Source organism: Argiope bruennichi, chromosome 7 (assembly GCF_947563725.1).
Source record: "Argiope bruennichi chromosome 7, qqArgBrue1.1, whole genome shotgun sequence".
Lineage (NCBI taxonomy): Eukaryota > Metazoa > Arthropoda > Arachnida > Araneae > Araneidae > Argiope > Argiope bruennichi.
In genome coordinates this window covers 15,514,365-15,533,294 of record NC_079157.1, presented here as the reverse complement: position 1 = coordinate 15,533,294, position 18,930 = coordinate 15,514,365, and the positions used below count along the sequence as shown (strand labels likewise).

General features: G+C 29.6%; 1 protein-coding gene across 1 annotated transcript; it reads right to left on the bottom strand.

Moving 5' to 3' along the window:
- Nucleotides 1–8,266: 8,266 nt before the first annotated feature.
- Nucleotides 8,267–16,362, bottom strand: LOC129976037 (dehydrodolichyl diphosphate synthase complex subunit nus1-like). The gene is made up of 5 exons (XM_056089382.1): nucleotides 15,962–16,362; nucleotides 13,491–13,625; nucleotides 11,200–11,364; nucleotides 9,817–9,916; nucleotides 8,267–8,598 (listed from the first exon to the last, which is right to left on the bottom strand). Exons 1-5 carry the CDS (start codon nucleotides 16,245–16,247, stop codon nucleotides 8,508–8,510), a joined length of 777 nt encoding a protein of 258 aa, XP_055945357.1. The 5' UTR covers nucleotides 16,248–16,362; the 3' UTR covers nucleotides 8,267–8,507.
- Nucleotides 16,363–18,930: the final 2,568 nt, after the last annotated feature.

The following is an 18,930-nucleotide window of genomic DNA, read 5'->3' as shown; positions in this document are numbered from 1 at the left end:
TTTATAATTCCACGATGAGTTCCGAAAATATTAGAGAGCAAAAATTATTTTAAAATAAATTTAAAATTTGAAAAAGAAATATTTTTTTTAATCAACCCAATTTAATTATCGAGCAATTTCTTTCTCTAAATTTTGACAATTTTTAGTTGTTTTTTTTTTACATAATTTTTAAAAATAGGTTCAATTGTGGTACTTAAATTCAAATAATTTTTATTGTGTTGTCAAACCATTATACGCATGGTTTTATTTTATCATTAAAAGTAAAGGATAACTTCAATGAAAAGCAATTAAATTAAATTAAAATGTAAGAAAACGGAACATTTTCTCCTGACTAAATTCCAATTATGACTAGCATTAGATTGACCAAATAAAATGCTCGTTTCCCAGAAAGCAGCAGGGGCAATTTTTAATTTGTTTCTACAAGGTTGCCACTTAAATCTGGGGAAAAAAATCCCTATTTCTCCCCTTGTGCGCATATTCAAGATATGAGGAAATACGCCAATAGCATTCATTTGCGAGTTATAATACAATGTGATTTTAAGGAGAGGAAAAAGTAAGGAAAGGAAGAAAAATTTAACATTATTGAAAATAATAGGATATTAAAAGAAAGTTTATATTTATATTAACAAAACAATTTCTCTTTATTTATCAACTGGAATTTAGCAAAATAAATTTATATATTAAGGGAGGAGGGATATATTACCTCTCATGCTCTGTAATTGTCACAGAAAATCAAGGGCTTGAGTGAAATAAAACACGAAACATTTTTGTTATCATGATACAAATCATTTAATGATTATTTAACAAAAAACATTACAAAGCAAAATTCTTATTTTTAAATTTATTCATTTTTACCAATTCAAGTATTTGAGCATTAATTTCTGCAACTTCAGCAGATTTTTAACAATCAGTTTCATAGAGTTAATGGACTTAATATGTAACAAATAAGGTACAACATTTCTGTGTGATCTAACGTACATTTTTTAGCTGTTTCATTTTCAGTAAACATATGTGAAAATATTTTCGATATATCAGTGAATGAATTAAAGGACGAATGTGACGCAACAAGTTTTAATGCCCGTAAAAATTCAGCTTTAAATGATTGTTCTTGAACTAAAAAGTTCGAAATCGATTTATTTTCGTATTTGACGTGTCATTCCTTTTACATACTAAGTCCAATATCAACGATAGCATACTATCTTGCATGTTTTCCTATTTTGAGACGATTAGTGACACGATAAGTGCCTGTTTTCCTACATTACTTAGGCTTATTATCTTTGTACGAAGCGAGCAGTCCGCAACAAATAGATTCTGTGAAATTTTTCGAACCCATTCGGCAAAATCAGGATTGATTTTTTTTTATCCCTTCAATTCGTATTACATACGAATTTTGAACAGCTCATCAATTTAAAAATATTCTCTAATAACTCTGAATACCCTCACATTTTCCCAAATAATAATAATAATAAAAAAAAAAACACTCAAGAAACTCAAATATTGTAGACTAAACACCACCGCATTGCTTCAGCAGATTGAATGTTGCTAATCTCGCCAGAGAAATGTATTCTATTCTTTCGCGCAACTGCAGAAGTCTCCCGCATGCTCATCAGTTGCAGTTCGGGAATCTCATGGAAAAAGAACAAAATCGAAACTGGAGTGATGCATACATGAAAAAAACAAAAAAAGGGGGTGAATTTTCGCATTACACAATTGCGGCTGGCATTGTTTCGGTTTTGGAAGATATGGCTATGATCTGTTTTTTCCCGCAAGCTTTAAAGACCGACATTATTTGGATGAGTAAAAAATCACTATGAAGCTTAAAATTCCCTGTTTTTATGAAAGTTTTCAAATTTTCCTGGTTTTTTTAAGACGATTTTTAAATCCCTTGTTCTCCCGGTGGCGTGGCAACCCTCCTGTTCTAATAAAAAAAAAGTAGGAAATTAAGCGATGTTGTTTTAAAATATGGAATTATTATTTAAAATATCAAATACTTTTCAGTAACTCAGTGATATTCTGGATTATTTATTTAGGTGGAATGCTACGCATTGTAGCTTTCTGAGCAGAGTTAATTATTTTATTAACCATTATATTAAGTGTATTTAGTTAACTGGTTATCCGCAAAGAAGAGAGCTCTATCCTGCTTTTTTATTCCGAGTAATCTGAATGACCGAATCATCGTACAATTAAAGGGTTTACGGCTGTAAAAAGCGCATGCGCAGAAAGAGGCTGATTTATGTTTGCCACAATTGCATAAGATAGATTCAGGCATTACATGCTTGGCTATAAATTACCGTTTTAGCGTCCCTGAATTTTTCTTTTTCAGTGCTTATCGTAGTAGAATGATGGATATTTACACAAAGAAACATGGTGAAATAAAAAAAAAGGTAAACATACCTAAATTTGGAAAACTATAGAAAAAATATATGGCAAATAAAATGAAACACACACACACACACACACACACACAATCTCGCATCAGAAATAACAAAGAGCAAAAAAATGTCGAAATTAATCTGTGATAAGTGATCAACTTTTTCACGCCGAAAAAAAAGCCAAATTCTGCAAATGCATGCCCAGTAAGAAAAAAAATACAATACAGTGGCTTGTTGTTCCGTCGGGACAATTACTTGCCATGGACCGAACTGCCTTTTTCAGCCTTTTCTACGCATGCCTGCCTACTAGCCGCCTTATAATGGGTCGAGTCTAAACCCACCTTTAAACGGGCTCTATGGTCAAAGCATGGAGAGGTTCCTGCTTTCTTGTTTACAAAAGGAGGTACGACCCGTCATCGGAATAAGCTAGCAAGCCTCATATCATTGTGGTGGTAACATCATAAGCCAGATAACAACTGCCGGAGAAGAGTGTACACTTTTGTCTAGTGGCTTTGTTACTCGGCTATGAACCCTAACGTTGCGAGTTCGAACCTCAAACCGCACATTGGTGACCCTGGTTCTGAACAACCACATCCTTCATTCAGCTGTCGTGGCTCCATCTACCGGCAGCAACCACTCACACACGCTCGCTTTCGCCCGCCATAACTGTCACGATAAACTCCACCGACTCACTAGTGGAGGAGTATTGTGGTGGTAACATCATAAGCCAGATAACAACTTCCGGAGAAGAGTGTACACTTTTGTCTAGTGGCTTTGTTACTCGGCTATGAACCCTAACGTTGCGAGTTCGAACCTCAAACCGCACATTGGTGACCCTGGTTCTGAACAACCACATCCTTCATTCAGCTGTCGTGGCTCCATCTACCGGCAGCAACCACTCACACACGCTCGCTTTCGCCCGCCATAACTGTCACGATAAACTCCACCGACTCACTAGTGGAGGAGTATTGTGGTGGTAACTTCATAAGCCAGATAACAACTTCCGGACAGGAGTGTACACTTTTGTCTAGTGGCTTTGTTACTCGGCTATGAACCCTAACGTTGCGAGTTCGAACCTCAACCTGCACATCATTTTTGTACCCACCAGAGAAGCGAAAATCAACCAAACGAAAGTTTTTCATACTTATATCTTTGTCCATGCCGGTGGAATTAGGCAGATATTAGTTAATAATGTAGATGATTGAATGGTATTTACAAAGTAAGAAAAAATATATTCGATATTCCAATCAATTTTGATTTTCGAAATTGAATGGGTGTTAAAGGATTTTTGTAGTAAAGATGTCTTGAAAATGCATATTGCAGATAAAATACTTCTTAAGTAATTGGTAATTAATGAAAGTTTCAAAACGCAACAGCCTCGAAAGAAATCTGTATCTGTTATGGCGTTTTGTCCATCGAAATAAGTTTAGCATTTATTTCCTTTCAATTCTATACAACATCTAGTTTCTTCGCAACAAAATCATTATTAGAAGCATCGAATCGAAAAAATAAATTTGCATTATAATCAAAGCACAATAATTCAAATATTGTACATGATTTTTTTAAACAATAATTTCTATAATTTGGATTGAATTATTGGAATAAAATTTTAAAAAATCACTGAAAAAAAAATCAAAAATTAAAAAAAAAAAAAAAACGTAGTTTTTATAAAGTAGCGAAAAAGTTTTAAATTTTTTCCATATGATACTAATAATTTTTAAAGAATAATATAAAATCAAACTACAAATAGGGAGTGGCCCCTCCACTGAGGCCTATATATATATATATATATATATATATATATATATATAAAATAATTAAAAATGTCTACAATATTTATAAGTCAATACGGAAAACAAATTTAGCACCTCTTTCCCCCTTGAGCAGAGAGCACCCCCTTAAGGCGCTTTCAGACAAGCAGTTGAACGGGAGACCTGCATCCTGAGGTCGACTTTTTCCTATGCGCAACCCTTGCGCTAACGACGAATGCTTTCGGTTAGAAACGGTGGAATCCCTCCACCATACTGTTTTCTTTAACTTACTTGTCTATGTGTTTTTTTGTAAATTTTGTAGTGTAGCTCTGTTTGTGTGGATTAAAAATATTATATTTAAAACCGGACAGTTCAGTAGAAAATCGCAACGCACTCACTATAATAACCGTTTTTTCAAACGGAAATAAAGCTTTTAATTAATAAAATTTATAACACAAACAAAAAAAGAAATCCCAACAACAGAAAAGAGTTGGTTTAAAAAATAAAATTTAGGTAAAACATTTGTCTAAGTAACGTATTTGTTTGATTAAAGGTTCTAGGTCGCAGGTTAGAGGATGCAAGTTATTTCAGTTGTGGAATAGTTATATATTAATGACTGCTGTAATCAGTTTTGATTGTAAGTATATAAACACGCAGGTATACAAATAGCAAGGTGTTTCACATATGTAATATGGATATTTTGTTCGATGACATTCCGCGCTCATTTACACCTGGTTAGTCAAATCAGTAATAGTCTGTGCTGGTTGTCAATAATGCTGGATTTGTTACTTAATAACGACCCCATACGTATTCCATCGGATAAATATCTGGTGATCTAGCAGGCCAAATCAATATCTGCACATTCTATAAAGTATGTTGTCTGACAGCAGCTGTATGGGGATGAGTATTAACCTATTTAAAAACGTCTTTTGGAATAGTGATCAAAATGGCATCTCAGCCGATTCAATCATCAAATGTATAAATTTGCTACAGAAGTGTTCTTGCAATCGTAGGAAATTATTCACCAGTCAATAACTCCTGGTACAGGATCAGTGTCTTTATACTGAAAGCAGTTCGATACTAAGAGCTTGTGGTGAAAGCTTATAAGCCAGTTAACAGCGACGCTGCACGAGCAACTGCTTTTGTATTGTGGTCATGTTACTCGGCTGCGAACCACAAGGTCCCAGGGTCTATCCTTGCTCAATTCAATCCGCCACAAGCTCAATATACAACCACATTTAATCAACATATAGTCATCATCGGCTCCAAGACAGAAACGATTCTTATCCAGAAGAACAAGATTTCCACTCTTATCAACACTTCGGGGTTATCTTTCAAGTAATCGTTTTGTTATCATTCTGATACGGAAAGAAGTTGAATGTCAGGTGCACTAGGCTATGGCAAGCAATGCCATAGCCTTGTGGCAGCCTTTCGTTTCAGTAGTAGTTCGTATGCGGATGGTCATGGTCTTTTTGAGATACATCTTTATATGGCCATTGTTGCCAACAAATCGTGAATTTTTGCCACGTCTTTCTTTTCTTTTCGCCTCTTAAAAGGCGTATTTTTTATTTTCTCGTATATGTGGTATAGAGAAAGTAAAGTAATCGTTAGAAAAAATTCAAACTCGAGATTTTGATAAATCTCGAGTTTGAATTTTCACCAGTCAATAACTTTAAGTTTTAGACGTTCCTGAGTTCGAAATGTTCGTCTGTCTGTGACAGATAACTCAAAAATGATTTGAGCTAGGTAGATGAAATTTAGCATAGTCTTTATACCGAATTTGCTGATTCTCGCCAAATTTTGAACTAAATCAGCTCAGAGGAAGTTATCGTGTTAAAAACGATAATTACAAAAAGAACAAAGTTATGTAAATAAAATTTGATACAGAGAATTAACATGCATAGTATAGACATCTGTCAAAGTTTGAATCAAATCCAACAAGGGATTGACCCTCTGTAGGACTGCACTATCGGGAAACACGTAAACGCGATAACTTAAAGACGCAAATATATCAAATTTCGTCAGGGATTTTCTGACAACAATTGTAGTCCAATGTCAAATTTTTATTTCAATCGGTTGGGTAAAACGTGTCTAAAATTAAATTCGATTTTTGAATACTCGTAACCGCATGCCAAGAATGACATGATAGATTCAGGAAAAACGCTATATTCACGCCAAAGGTTAATATTTCGTAACTATTGAACGCCAAACACGTCTAAAATTAAATTCGATTTTTGGATACTCGTAACTGCATGCCAGGAATCAATCGCCAAGAATGGCATGCTAGATTCAAGAAAAACGCTATATTCACGCCAAAGGTTAATATTTCGTAACTATTGTACGCCAATGCCATGCAAGGTGTTCTCTGAGATTATACCTTTATTAGAGATATGCTAGAAAGTTTTGAGAAGACCACCCTTGTTGTTTAGTGTGTGTGCGTGTACGCCTCAGCTCAATCCGGAAGATAAAGCTGGCGAAGTTTGCATCAAGTATATGATGCAAATGTGAGTTGCATATTCACAGTGCCGCTGTTCTCATTTGTCACAAAACGAATTTTAATAAACATCCTCTTTTAGATATGCTATCACGTTTTCAAAATCTCATCTATCTAGCACAGCTGCTTTATGTTGATGGAATATTATTCTCAGCCAGTGTTTTGCATAGCAAAAAATAAATCAATATCTAAAATTTATTTCGTCAGCGACGACTTGTATTTAAAAAAAAATTTTAATGAACCATGAAAAGGACTTTTTTTATATTTGGGAGAATTTTTTTTCTCATTTATTTAAAATTGAAATAATAGCAATTATCAAGGCGGCAACGTAGAAAAGCTGTCTTCTGTATCTTCTTGATTAAAATTTAGCTTACAAAGCCTAATCAAAAAATTTATTTTTTACATTGCAAATTTAAAGCAATCGAGATTGGCATGTTCATTGGGATGTAGCGCCACTTCCAGTGTCGGATTTAGATATTTTGCAGTTGTAGGTAGCGCACATTTAACCATCCCTCCCCCTACGTTTTTTTTTTTATTAAACTTATGAATTTAGTTTCACCCTTCAAACCTGTTAATGTTATATTTTTGGTTAATCCTTTTACTAATTTTGTGAAAATGGTTCAATGACGTGAAATGAGATTTCAATTATCTGTTATGACTCCCAGTCTGCTTAACATCCAAATTTGTACACAAAATCATAGATTTTTTAGTTTAGTTTATTTATAATAACGTCTCATTTTAAAACAATACTAGGGCTATTTTGGGACAGACCTCATACTTTTGAACCGCAGTCAGATGACCAGGACGACACCTGAGTTGAGAGCCTCTCTCAAAACTTCCAAACCACACCAGCGGGAGCACGTTTGGCCCTGACGGATTTAATAAGCATCAGACCCACTTACACAAAATCATAGAAGAAAGGGTTGGTAATTTATAAATATTCTAATAACTAAATGAATATAACAAGACACTTAAGAAACTGATCAATTATATTTGATTAAGTTTTGATATAATCCCAAAGTTATATAATTCAAAGAATTTTTTTTCTCTCTTATATTTATTTGGTAACTTTTAAAAAAAGTTGTTAATTGAAAGGACTAAGTCTCTCCACCTGGTGGAACTAGGCAGCTGCCTAAACTGATATCTGTCAAGGTCAATCTCATTCACCCAACAAAAAATTTCATTAAATATTATTTTTCAGATGTACAAATTTGCTACCAAATCTCACTTACATAGAGTGACTCTTTCCAGGTGTTCTGATTTTATTTTCCTCGAATGTAATCTTTGCTAAACCTTTCACACCTGGATTGCCATGGGTGTCACAGGGACCGCTGGTACCTGTTGAATAATAAATTATAATTGTAAGAAATTCAGCACAGCAGAACCATGTATTAATTATACTCAAAGTGTTTATAAACAAAATTTGAAGAAAATCCATTGAATAGGTTGAATAATCTAACATTAAGTATAATTTTTTACTTTTAGAGACTTGCTTCATGTGGAAATGTCAACTGAATATGTTCAATAATCAAAACTAAAATATAACATTTAGATTTTTGAATACATTTTATTAAAATAAATATTGCATTTATTGCTTCAGAAGTTTTCATGGCATAAAATATAAACTAAAGCAATAAAAAACAACAAAATCTAACAAACGTATTGTTTATTTTAAACAATGTATGTACAGTCAAGTTATCCTGTAACTTTCCTTGTTCTTTAAATGAATTCTGTTTCAAAAAATGAGCAGGGAAGCATAAATGTAAAAATACACTTTCTAAGAACCGATTCAAAATATCCCGATTTTCAAGATTAAGTAAACAGAGGAATTTGAATAGTTGTAGCATCACAGATTCTGGAAGCTTTCAATAATAAAAACATCACAATTAACTATTTTCCAAATCTTTGTTCACATTTACTATACTGGCACAACAAATTCTGGAATTCTTCGAGGCTAACGTTGTGATGTGTTGATTGGAATCTGAAAGAAAAATAAATATACATATATATAGTATTTAATAAATACTATATTAAATAAATAAAAAGTAAACAAACACTTTCATAATTAATATACCAATACCATTCGTTTACAGATTCAAAAAACTTCCGCACTTTTGTGCATGCATCAGGATGTGTTAATTTAGTCAAAATAGGGACGAAAGGAGGATGGGGGGAAAGATGAAAGGAGGAGATGTTTACATTTAACAATAAAGAGAATTCAGATTATCTGCAAAATTAGGATACATAAAAACTGCAGATAACTCATAATATTGTTGGAAAAAGATAATTCATAATAAAATACTTTAGTACAATTTTTATTTACCCTAAGGGACCTACACATTAAGTTATTTTGAATAAATACAAGATTTATGTTCTTGAAATCTGCTAATTCCTTTTTTTAATAAAATAATAATCTCTTATGTTAAAACTCTTATTTGTTACTGAAACTTTTGATAACATTTTGAGATTAAAAACAGTAGATAATCTCGGTCATATTTTATATTATATAAGATATTTTTTCCTGTCACTCCTGAAAGCTTTTTTGCCACTTTAAAAAGCCATATAAGTAATCAATAAACAATTTTGAGTTAAAATAAAATATGGTGAGAAACAACATAACATTCACATACATATGGGAAAAAAAATCTGAATGGACAAGTATCTAATAGTGTGGAAATGAAGGTTGAAGAATTCCAGAAATGTAATCATTCTTTTGAACCTCAGCTCTCAGCGAGGTAGATTCGTTGAAAATTGGTAGTTTTGGGATACTGTAAATAAAATCTTTATATGCACTTTATCAAGAGAACATTTAACATTTCCTCTTCATCATAAGTCCTTCACTCATGAACTGAATAGATATAGTAGATCAAGTGAAATTAGAACCTTCATCACAATTCATTCATTTATAATGCATGAGACTTGTAACTTTCATGCAATTAATAACAAATTTGCAATCATTTGCTCATAAAAAATACATATGCTAATAGGCTGCAATATCACATATTTTCAGTTCTGCATTTAAGTGAAATTTAATTAATGAATATTATTATATCCATTATAATAAGTATCTGTATTTTTTATTAATTCTATTAATTTAAATATTATCCTATTATCAAATAGTATCAGGATATTATATCATAAAGGAATATTTAATTTTCAAAAAATCTTAATAGAAGTCATAAAAACAAAAAGCACTCACATTATTTCAGACAGTCGAATGTGCCAAGGTAAATATCCAAGTAATGCACTTGTTTTTCCAAACACTACAATCATTTCTGGATCTGGAATATCAAGTGCACCTAAAAAACAATCAAAGAAATCTATAAATAATCTAAGAAATATTCGCTTAACAAAATATTTTTAAACAAAGATAAGTGGAAAGATCAATATCGATCTATTATATGTTCAATCAAAATCAATTAATTAAGAAAAAACATTCACTTTATTTCAAATATAGCAATAATTAAATTTGTTTTTAAGTTTTATATTTGTCAAAACTTCACTTAAAATATTTTTTTGAGCATTCAATTAGAATCAAATTTTGAAACTACAAAAGGGTTCCTTTTGAATATAACCTGCAATTTAAAGGTATGTACAGGATGGCAATTATAGTACTTGATTCGGTACTCATCCTCCAAACTAAATAAAATCTTTTGAAGAAATATTTTATTTTTTAACTAAAGTATTTCTAGAAAATTTATAGGTAAACATTTTCTTTATTGGTCATAATAATAAAATCAAATTAATTTTTGATTATTTCTAAACAGACACCATGCTTTATTTGTAAAAACACACAAGAAACTAGTTACATTAATTTATTTGTAATCAATTTTACAATTAAATTTTTTTTTAAATTACAAATTTTCCTTCTTTATCTTTGGAGACTTGATTATTTATTTTAAAAAAAAAATTATATTTCTTTTAAAGATATTTAAATAAATGTAACAATATATTCTGCAACTTTTTTAGTACATAAATTTAGAATTATAACATTGCTCAGATAAACATTTGAATGCATACCTTGAGACAACGTTCTTATAAAATAAAAACAAAAATATAAGAGCTTTTGCAATTTTTTAAATAATATTTATCAATCTGAAAACAAACCACACATTTGAAACAGCAAAAATTTTAAGAAGACATTGTTAGTAATGAATATACTTGGAATTTTTTAAAAAAATAAATGATACTTGTTAAATTAAAATTAAATATACATTTAAAAACATTTTTTAAACCAGGGAAAATTTATAAATATTTATAATAAGTTTAATAGCAGAACTATATTGATTTATAATTAAAAAAATAAGCCAAATAAGTTTTTAAAGTGGCTGAAAATTAACAGAGAATTTATTTTTTATTTCTAAATACAATTCAAGATAAATTATTCTTAGTACAAAAACTTGCAAATTTGTTACATTTTTTTTTGTTTTGTTTTAATTTTCTATGTGATGGATAGCAATAAAAAAAATTATACAATTCTACTGAATGGGGTTAAAAAAATGCTGAGCATATTAATGATCTTTCATTTGAAGTAGGTCTACATAATTTCACAGTCACAGAAAAAAAATAAATATTAAATAACCTTTTACATAACTATCAAAGTTATGTGCATAGAATTTTTCTAAGACTTCTGGATTATTTCTGGCATCTTTACATAGGAATTTGGCAGCTTTTACAATTTGTTGTTTTCCATCTTCTAGGGATAATAGATAAACTTTCAAATCTTCTGTTTTGTGGCCATTTTTAGCTAAAGAGAAAGAAAGAAAAAATGTTCAAAGTAAAATTAAAATAATTTAGCACTTACATTGTAGAAAAGATGAACAAAACTTTTAATCACAAAAAACATCCCCTACACCCCCCCCCCAAAAAAAAATTAAATATTCTACATTAAATATTTGACAAGGTCTTTTTAAAACTGCAAGTCCGCCAAACTATGAACTGCAATATGAAAAATATTTTACAGTATAATATAAAATATTTATAGTATTTTTTTTAATTTGAAGGCATTTCATTTATTTATGGCAAAGACATAAATGTAATGTATTACTTTTATACAATACAGTGATTTATATTTGTATGACTTGTTTTATGTTTTATTTAATAATTTATTAATTTTTTTAAATGATTTATTACTTGTTTTATACATTCTTGACTTGTTTTATTTAAGATATTTTAACCAAATAATTAACATTTTAAAATTTTAACTTAAAAATTAAAATTCTATGTAATCTTTTGCATTTATCTATATAAATTACATTGAAACATAAAATTGGGCAGAGTAGGATAAAACAAATAAAAAGAAAAGAATGGCCGAGAAAACCAGATATTTTTAAAAATCAGTCCATGCTGCAATACAAAGAACTTTTTATATATTGAAACATAGGAGATTTCAGAGCATTTAAAAAAATTAAAATATACTTTTTCCATCTAGCCTTTTAAAAATATGAATCACCATCCAGAAAAAGAATCACTACATTTATTTATAATTATAACACTTTCATTATTAACCTGGTTGTAACTAATAGATTTTGACTATGTTCAGGTGTCAGAAGGTTAATAAGATTATTTGATACGAAATATTAAGGTAGCTAATATAGTCAATTTGTATAAAGTCACAGTAAAGTAAAAAAATAAATAACAATAATAATAAGTACATGTCATCTAATTGAATGCTGTCTAATAATGAGTTTTGAAATTTTGGATTAAATTTTTTCATGAATTGCATGAGCATGTATTGATTCAATGTATAATTAGCCTTCAAATTTAACAACAAGCTTCTTAAACATCATCCCCTAAAAATATTTTGAAATTGGTATCCTATCAAATATGGTAGTATTATATAGTGCTTTTCATAACAAATGGCTTTACTTGTAAAGAATTACTCCACACATTTCTCATATTTTCTTCATTTCTGTTTCAATTACGGGTCTTTTAAAAGTATGAGAATAACTTTCAATGCAATATCAAGTAACCAGAATAAAAACCATAAAAAGAAGAAGAAAAGACTGAAAACATTCTGGGGGTGGGGGAAATCAAAAGATTTTGCAGAAAAGAAAAATAATTCAATTCGGATTAATTTATTGGAGAAATTATCCAATTATTGAATTAATTGGATAATTATTGAAAGAGAGAAATTATCCAATTATTGAATTAATTGGATAATTATTGAAAGAGAGAAATTATCCATTCAATCAGAGAATATAATTTAAGCAACATTTCATGGAGTTTCTAGTTTTATGTCAAGCGACCCTGTCTTGCAGAAACCATATACCTGTATCACAGATTCTTCATCATTGAAAATCTGATTCATGAATATATATATATTATATATATTCATATAACATATATAATATATACATATATATATTCATTCACACATATATATATATATATATTAAAAACAGATAGAAGAATTAATGTAACATTTTTTTTTTCTTCTTAAGGTTGAATAATCTTGCAAAAGACAACATATTTGCCATCAATTTTGGTCCAAGTAGAGGTCTTTTGAGAAATCCATTGGAACCATCTAAAAATATTGTGGTTAAATAATATGATGCCTGAAGATCTATTACATTTTAATCATTAATGATCATTTTTAACAAATGATATATTTAATCACAAGAAAGCGTGTAATTTTACCAAGGCTAAACATTGCCAGACGCACAAACAGGTCTCTAACCTCTTACTATAGTCTGTGTATTTTTTGTAGGCAGTTCAAGGTCACATTTTCTACCTCGTTATTGGTTGTCTGGTACCAGTAACATGGTAGAAAATGTGACCTTGAACTGCCTACAGAAAATACACAGTCTATAGCAAAGTACTATACATCATAAATAAATCCAATAAAAATAAATAATAAAATTTTATACTTACTGATAGTATTATATAAATATGGAGCTTTACCATCACTAAATATTATGTTTAAACTATTTGCCTTCTTCTGTAAGTACGAATTTTTCCGTAGATTAGCTTCTCGATATAATTGATTACCATTTGATTTTACAAAACCTGAAAGAAAAATGAATATGTCAGATGAGCATTAATATATTATAAGGCATTAGAAGTTGTAGCATAGGACTTCAATACTTTCGTTTAATTTTATGCTGAAAAATTGCCGATTAAAATAAATGTATTGCCTACATTTGGAAAGGTTACAGTCAACATGAATGCACATTTAGAGACAATGGAAGAAACCACTTTAGGGAACGGTTTTTGGAATAAAATGATAAATAATTCAAACTATACCATTAATCAAAATTGCATATGTATTGAAGCAGAATTTCATTTTTAGATTATAAAGTCACTGTTGTACTAACTTTATTTATGTGGACTCAATTTCTCAATTAATATCTTACTTTTAAAAATAAACCTGGGACAGTAGAAATCATTTTGTGAATTTGAATATATCTAGTTAAACAACAAGAATTGCATCTGAACTACAACTCATTTCGCAAAGTCCCCCAGAATGGAAAACTTAACACACAGCACATTTATAAACAATAAATCCTAACATCCATGGTAATTCTGCAGAAATATTAGGATTTAAATCATGATTTTCTGATCAAGAATTTAAACTTCAAACCTTTCATTAATGGGATGTGATTTATTATATTACTAAGTATTCATTAGCACGAGAAACAAATAGTCTATTCATAAAATTATCCTCAGGCATATAATAGCAAAGGCATTATATAAAGGAAAATTAATCGATTTCAAAAATAATAAAATTTGATTCCGAAAATACTGAAATCTGTAATTCTGAGAATTGTCTGTAGTTAAGAATATTAAGCATTGCTTATAGAATATGAAAATTAATTTCTGTGGTGAATACAGCGACATGAACAATTCTTCTTAAATACTTCTAAAGTAACATTTAACAATATACAACACATTTACATTTCTTTAAAAACATTTATGGCTTTTCTTTGAATTAAAAACACAAATGTTCATTCAATTTTTTCTATTCAATTAAGAAGGTTTTTATGTTTAATGGTAATGTATGGAGGGAAAAAACAGCTAATAACCATTATATGTATTGTTTCATGTTACTACCTTAAAGTAAAAAAACAAGAGAGATTTTTTAGTGAAGCACAGAAAATTGTCCTTAAAACATCAGCAAACTTTCAAAATGAAAACTCAAGGAATATGTTTCAAAATTATCATTCTGGCAGTCACTCAAATTCTACGATTTATTTAAAATGAAGTTAAATTTTTTTTATTGATTCTCATTTTATTTTGCAGCAAACAAATTTATCTATGGAACAAATTTTGCTATAGTATACGAAACATTGAAATATCTTATTTTCTTTTAATATGTGTAACTAATGAAATAACAATACATACTTAATGCGTATTAAAATGTTCTTATAAAAAAATCGAACCTCAAATTGTCGTTCATCTTTGTCAATAGATTATAAAAAATAAAATTAAGATAAATTTTTTAATGGCCTAATTTGAGCTGTGCATCACTACTATATTTGTACATATTAAGTTGTTGCATTATTCTACTTTCACTAGTATGTAATTTGAAATTGTAAGTACCCAATGATATACAACAATTGTCTTAGATTTCGACTGATTTGTACAAGGATTACCTTTGAAGTTCAGATTATTCAAATTATTTTTAAGTGATATTTACTATTATTTTAGATCAATTAATTAGTATACAGCCAGGTAATTTTGAATAAAATTTCTTTATTTTATGGTATTAAAAAAAAAAAAGATCAATTTGTAAATAAAGCATAATGCAATTTTTTTTTGTTTTGAGACCATGATTCAATGAAAATAATATTAACAATTTCTAAATATCTAACAAATTTCTTAAATAATTATCTATGTTGTCACATTATGATTGATAACAATTCATATTTAAGACTATTGTAATAAATCAAAATGTGATATTTCTAAAATGAAAAGTATTCATTTTTCATATAAATGCTACTTGATTGTTAAATTATACAATATTATTTGAAACTTGGGCAAATTTTTTTAGTTGTCTCCATCAAAATTAAGATATTCACCTTAAATACTTCAAATAGTCATATTTTTATTCAGTTATATTTTAACACCTTCAAAGTAAATTTCTTCAGGTGCTTAATATCCAAATATAGAAACACTTGTATGTGTTAATACACAAATCAAAGATTAAAATGAAACAAGGCAAACATAAAATACTGGGTGTAAAACAATCTGGCTTACTACATGAGTTTATTCCTTCTCATGTCAAACATTATGGATAAGAATGAAATTATTACAGAACAAAACATTCAAGATTAAACCAAATGTAATAAGAAAATCCAATAAATAAATCAAGAGGCGATATAAACATAAAATAGTTTCTTTACCTGTGCTGTCATAAATGCTCACATGATGTATTCCTACACAGAAACTCCATATGATTAAATTTGAAATATCGGTAAATGATATTCGATCCTCGCATATAATAATACCGAGATGCGATGGTAATTTTTTGAACCATGTCTGTTTAACTGGTTCTTTAATTTGTAGGAATCTAGGCAATAAGCTCATACAGTGCTGTATGAATAAGCACAAGTCTCTGAATAGATGACGAATTATACACAACAAATCTATACATTTATGAACCAAATACAAAATGATTCTATAAAACATAATTACACAGGGTCACGAGTATACAACAGTTACGAACATAACAAACTTCCAAGGACCGGACCGGCATGAGCAAGAACTGCGTTTAGATCATACCTGCCAACCCCATAAAGCGATACAAAGCACCTCCACGTCATTTTCTCCACGACCAATCATCATCTGATACAAGTTGTTGAAACAAGGAAGTAACTATTGTGTTATAGAGCATGCGCCGAAAGCATGCACCGAGAAAGCCAGCAAAATAGAGTAGTGCGTAATGAAATTCTTTGCAATGAAAAGCAGAAATAAACTTGACCCAATCTTAATTCAATTTTAAAGCTTTTATTTAGATTTAATAGTCAGTTTATTAGATTTAATAGTCAGTCTGTTGAATATTATATATACACTATTAAAAAATATTTGTTTTTTGCAAAGATCGAAAATACCTACAGAAGAGACATCACCCTTTGAGTTTTCATTAGTTCAATTTTCAGATGATAATCATTAGCAGAACATAAAATATTGAGATCTGAAGTTAAACAGAAGTAATTTTAATATTAGTTATTTTTCTAACGTTCCTTAAGTTGAAAATTTATCAGCACAGAATAATGAGTTGACGTAAGCAGATAACTGTTCTTTGATCAAAAAGCAGTTTTATTTTAGTGGCAGCTTTCAGTGAGGCTTTTTCGGATGACGTATTAAAAAACAAACAAATAGTATACATTTTAGAGTATATAATTAAAAAAAAATCCTTTTTCTTTTTTAAGCTTTTTTTCTGTTAAAATTTTTACCATAGCAACGGTTGCTAAGCAACGTTTTATTTATCAAGAGTAAAACCTCCTATCAATGATTAGAGCAGCAAATACCGTTCTTCATGAATAACTGCTTGGAATTTAAATTAATTCCACGTAGATTTTAAAAATCCTAGGAAAATTACTCTCCTCATTATGCAAAGATTCGCTTATGTACGAAAAAAAAAAAAATACATTTATTTACTTGAATATAACTATCACAGAAATTTAAATGTTATCGAAACAGGATATAGGATTATTTGGAATATCATTCTATGTTGCAATGCTTTTGAATTTAAGTATTTAATGCAGCTATTTTTTTTTATGTGTTATTCTTGTTAAATGTTTTATCTTATTTTATAGTAGTTGATGTTTCGAGGTTGATTCTATTCTTCGAGCAGGACGAGTCTTATTATATTTGATTTCTCGGAAAATAGAAATCGAATCACATCTACATTATTACCATTTATTTTTTTATAACGAACCAACGTTATAATTTTCAAAATATTATAAAGCCAAACGATAAAATTATAGTTTTTGAGACGTAGAGAATGTCTTGATATCCAAAATGTCTGCATTCAACTTAAGAAATATGGCAGTTACAGCTATAAATTTGGGGTCAAAGTTTAGTAAATTGAATATATATGCTATAAAATGTCAGAATTCATAAAGCTATCTACCAACAAAGTTTAAAATATAGGCTTTTTTTTCTTTTGAGAATAGCAATTCAAGGATAAAAACACTTACAATGTTTCACGTAATCATCGATTTTGCATGGAAAATGCTTTGACGTGAGAGTTCAGAACATAATGCAAAAAAATATTAGTTTGTTAAAATGGTAAAAAATTATTGTTATTTAAATTCTATTAATTACTTTAAAGAAAATTTTAATTTAAGTTTTAAAAAAGTTAATTATCTTATTTAACAACTCATTTTAAATAAATATACACAATTTTGAGTGAGAAAAACTGCCAAAAATTAATGAAAGAATTTCAGTTGCATTTATTTTTATACTGTTCAATGTCTCTATACTATTTCTGTGAACGGCAGTTTATTGGAATCTACAGATGCGAGTTTGACATATCAAATTCTTTGCTGTGCTTCTAATGAATAATAGGTAGTTAGCTGCTGTATAGGAATTGAACTTTTATTCATCAAAAAGTTCTGTTTTATGGCTGCTGCTAGATTGTTCTAGAAATGACACTAACCGACTTTTAGCAGCAAATGAAGAAAGCTGGATCTATATTAGGAACAGATTCTTTAAATATTCTAATAAACTATACTTATAATAAAGCTCAATGTGTGTGTGTGTGTGTGTGTGTGTTGGCGCTCTACAGGCCAGACCGTTTGACATACAGCTACCAAATTCGGTACATGTATACCTTGGAGGTTGGAAATGTGCACCTGGGGTTTCTTTTTTTGAATTTTTAATTAGAATTTTAATTATTAATTAAAAACTAACTTTCCCGCCAAAATAATCTTCCATTTTCCCCACCGCCAACTTTTCCGCCAAAAAAATCTTCCATTATCCCCAGCGCCAAACGAGAAAGGCTTCAGTTTTTTTTCTCCCAACAGTAATGAGGCTAGGGTTAAAATTTTTCGGCGGAATATTTCAATCGGTTCTGTTTATTTTCTTAATGTTTGATGCATTTAAAATTAAACATTGTTAATGAATCAATCTTTCAGATTCATTCTGAAGTACTTTTGAATTAAAATAAAACAGAATAAAGGAAATTAAAAATTTCTAATCCGCATAGCGTTACCCCAACTGGCGTAGAAAAAATCACGTATTTGCGTTACGTAACCGGCGAAGAAAATTCACGCATGCGCATTCTGTTCTGGTTGTTGTCATGACAACGTTATCAATGGATGATTTAAATTATTTTTGGGTTAGTTGCATGCTTTTGTAAGTAAAT

What these genes read in the sequence shown, in the direction of transcription:
- LOC129976037 (XM_056089382.1), bottom strand. Translation starts at nt 16,247, where the DNA reads ATGTTTTATAGAATCATTTTGTATTTGGTTCATAAATGTATAGATTTG. An exon ending in ATATTTATATAATACTATCA is followed by an intron (nt 11,365 to 13,490) that starts GTAAGTATAAAA and finishes CTTTCTCTTTAG; the next exon opens with CTAAAAATGGCCACAAAACA. An exon ending in CTTTGATAGTTATGTAAAAG is followed by an intron (nt 9,917 to 11,199) that starts GTTATTTAATAT and finishes ATTGTTTTTTAG; the next exon opens with GTGCACTTGATATTCCAGAT.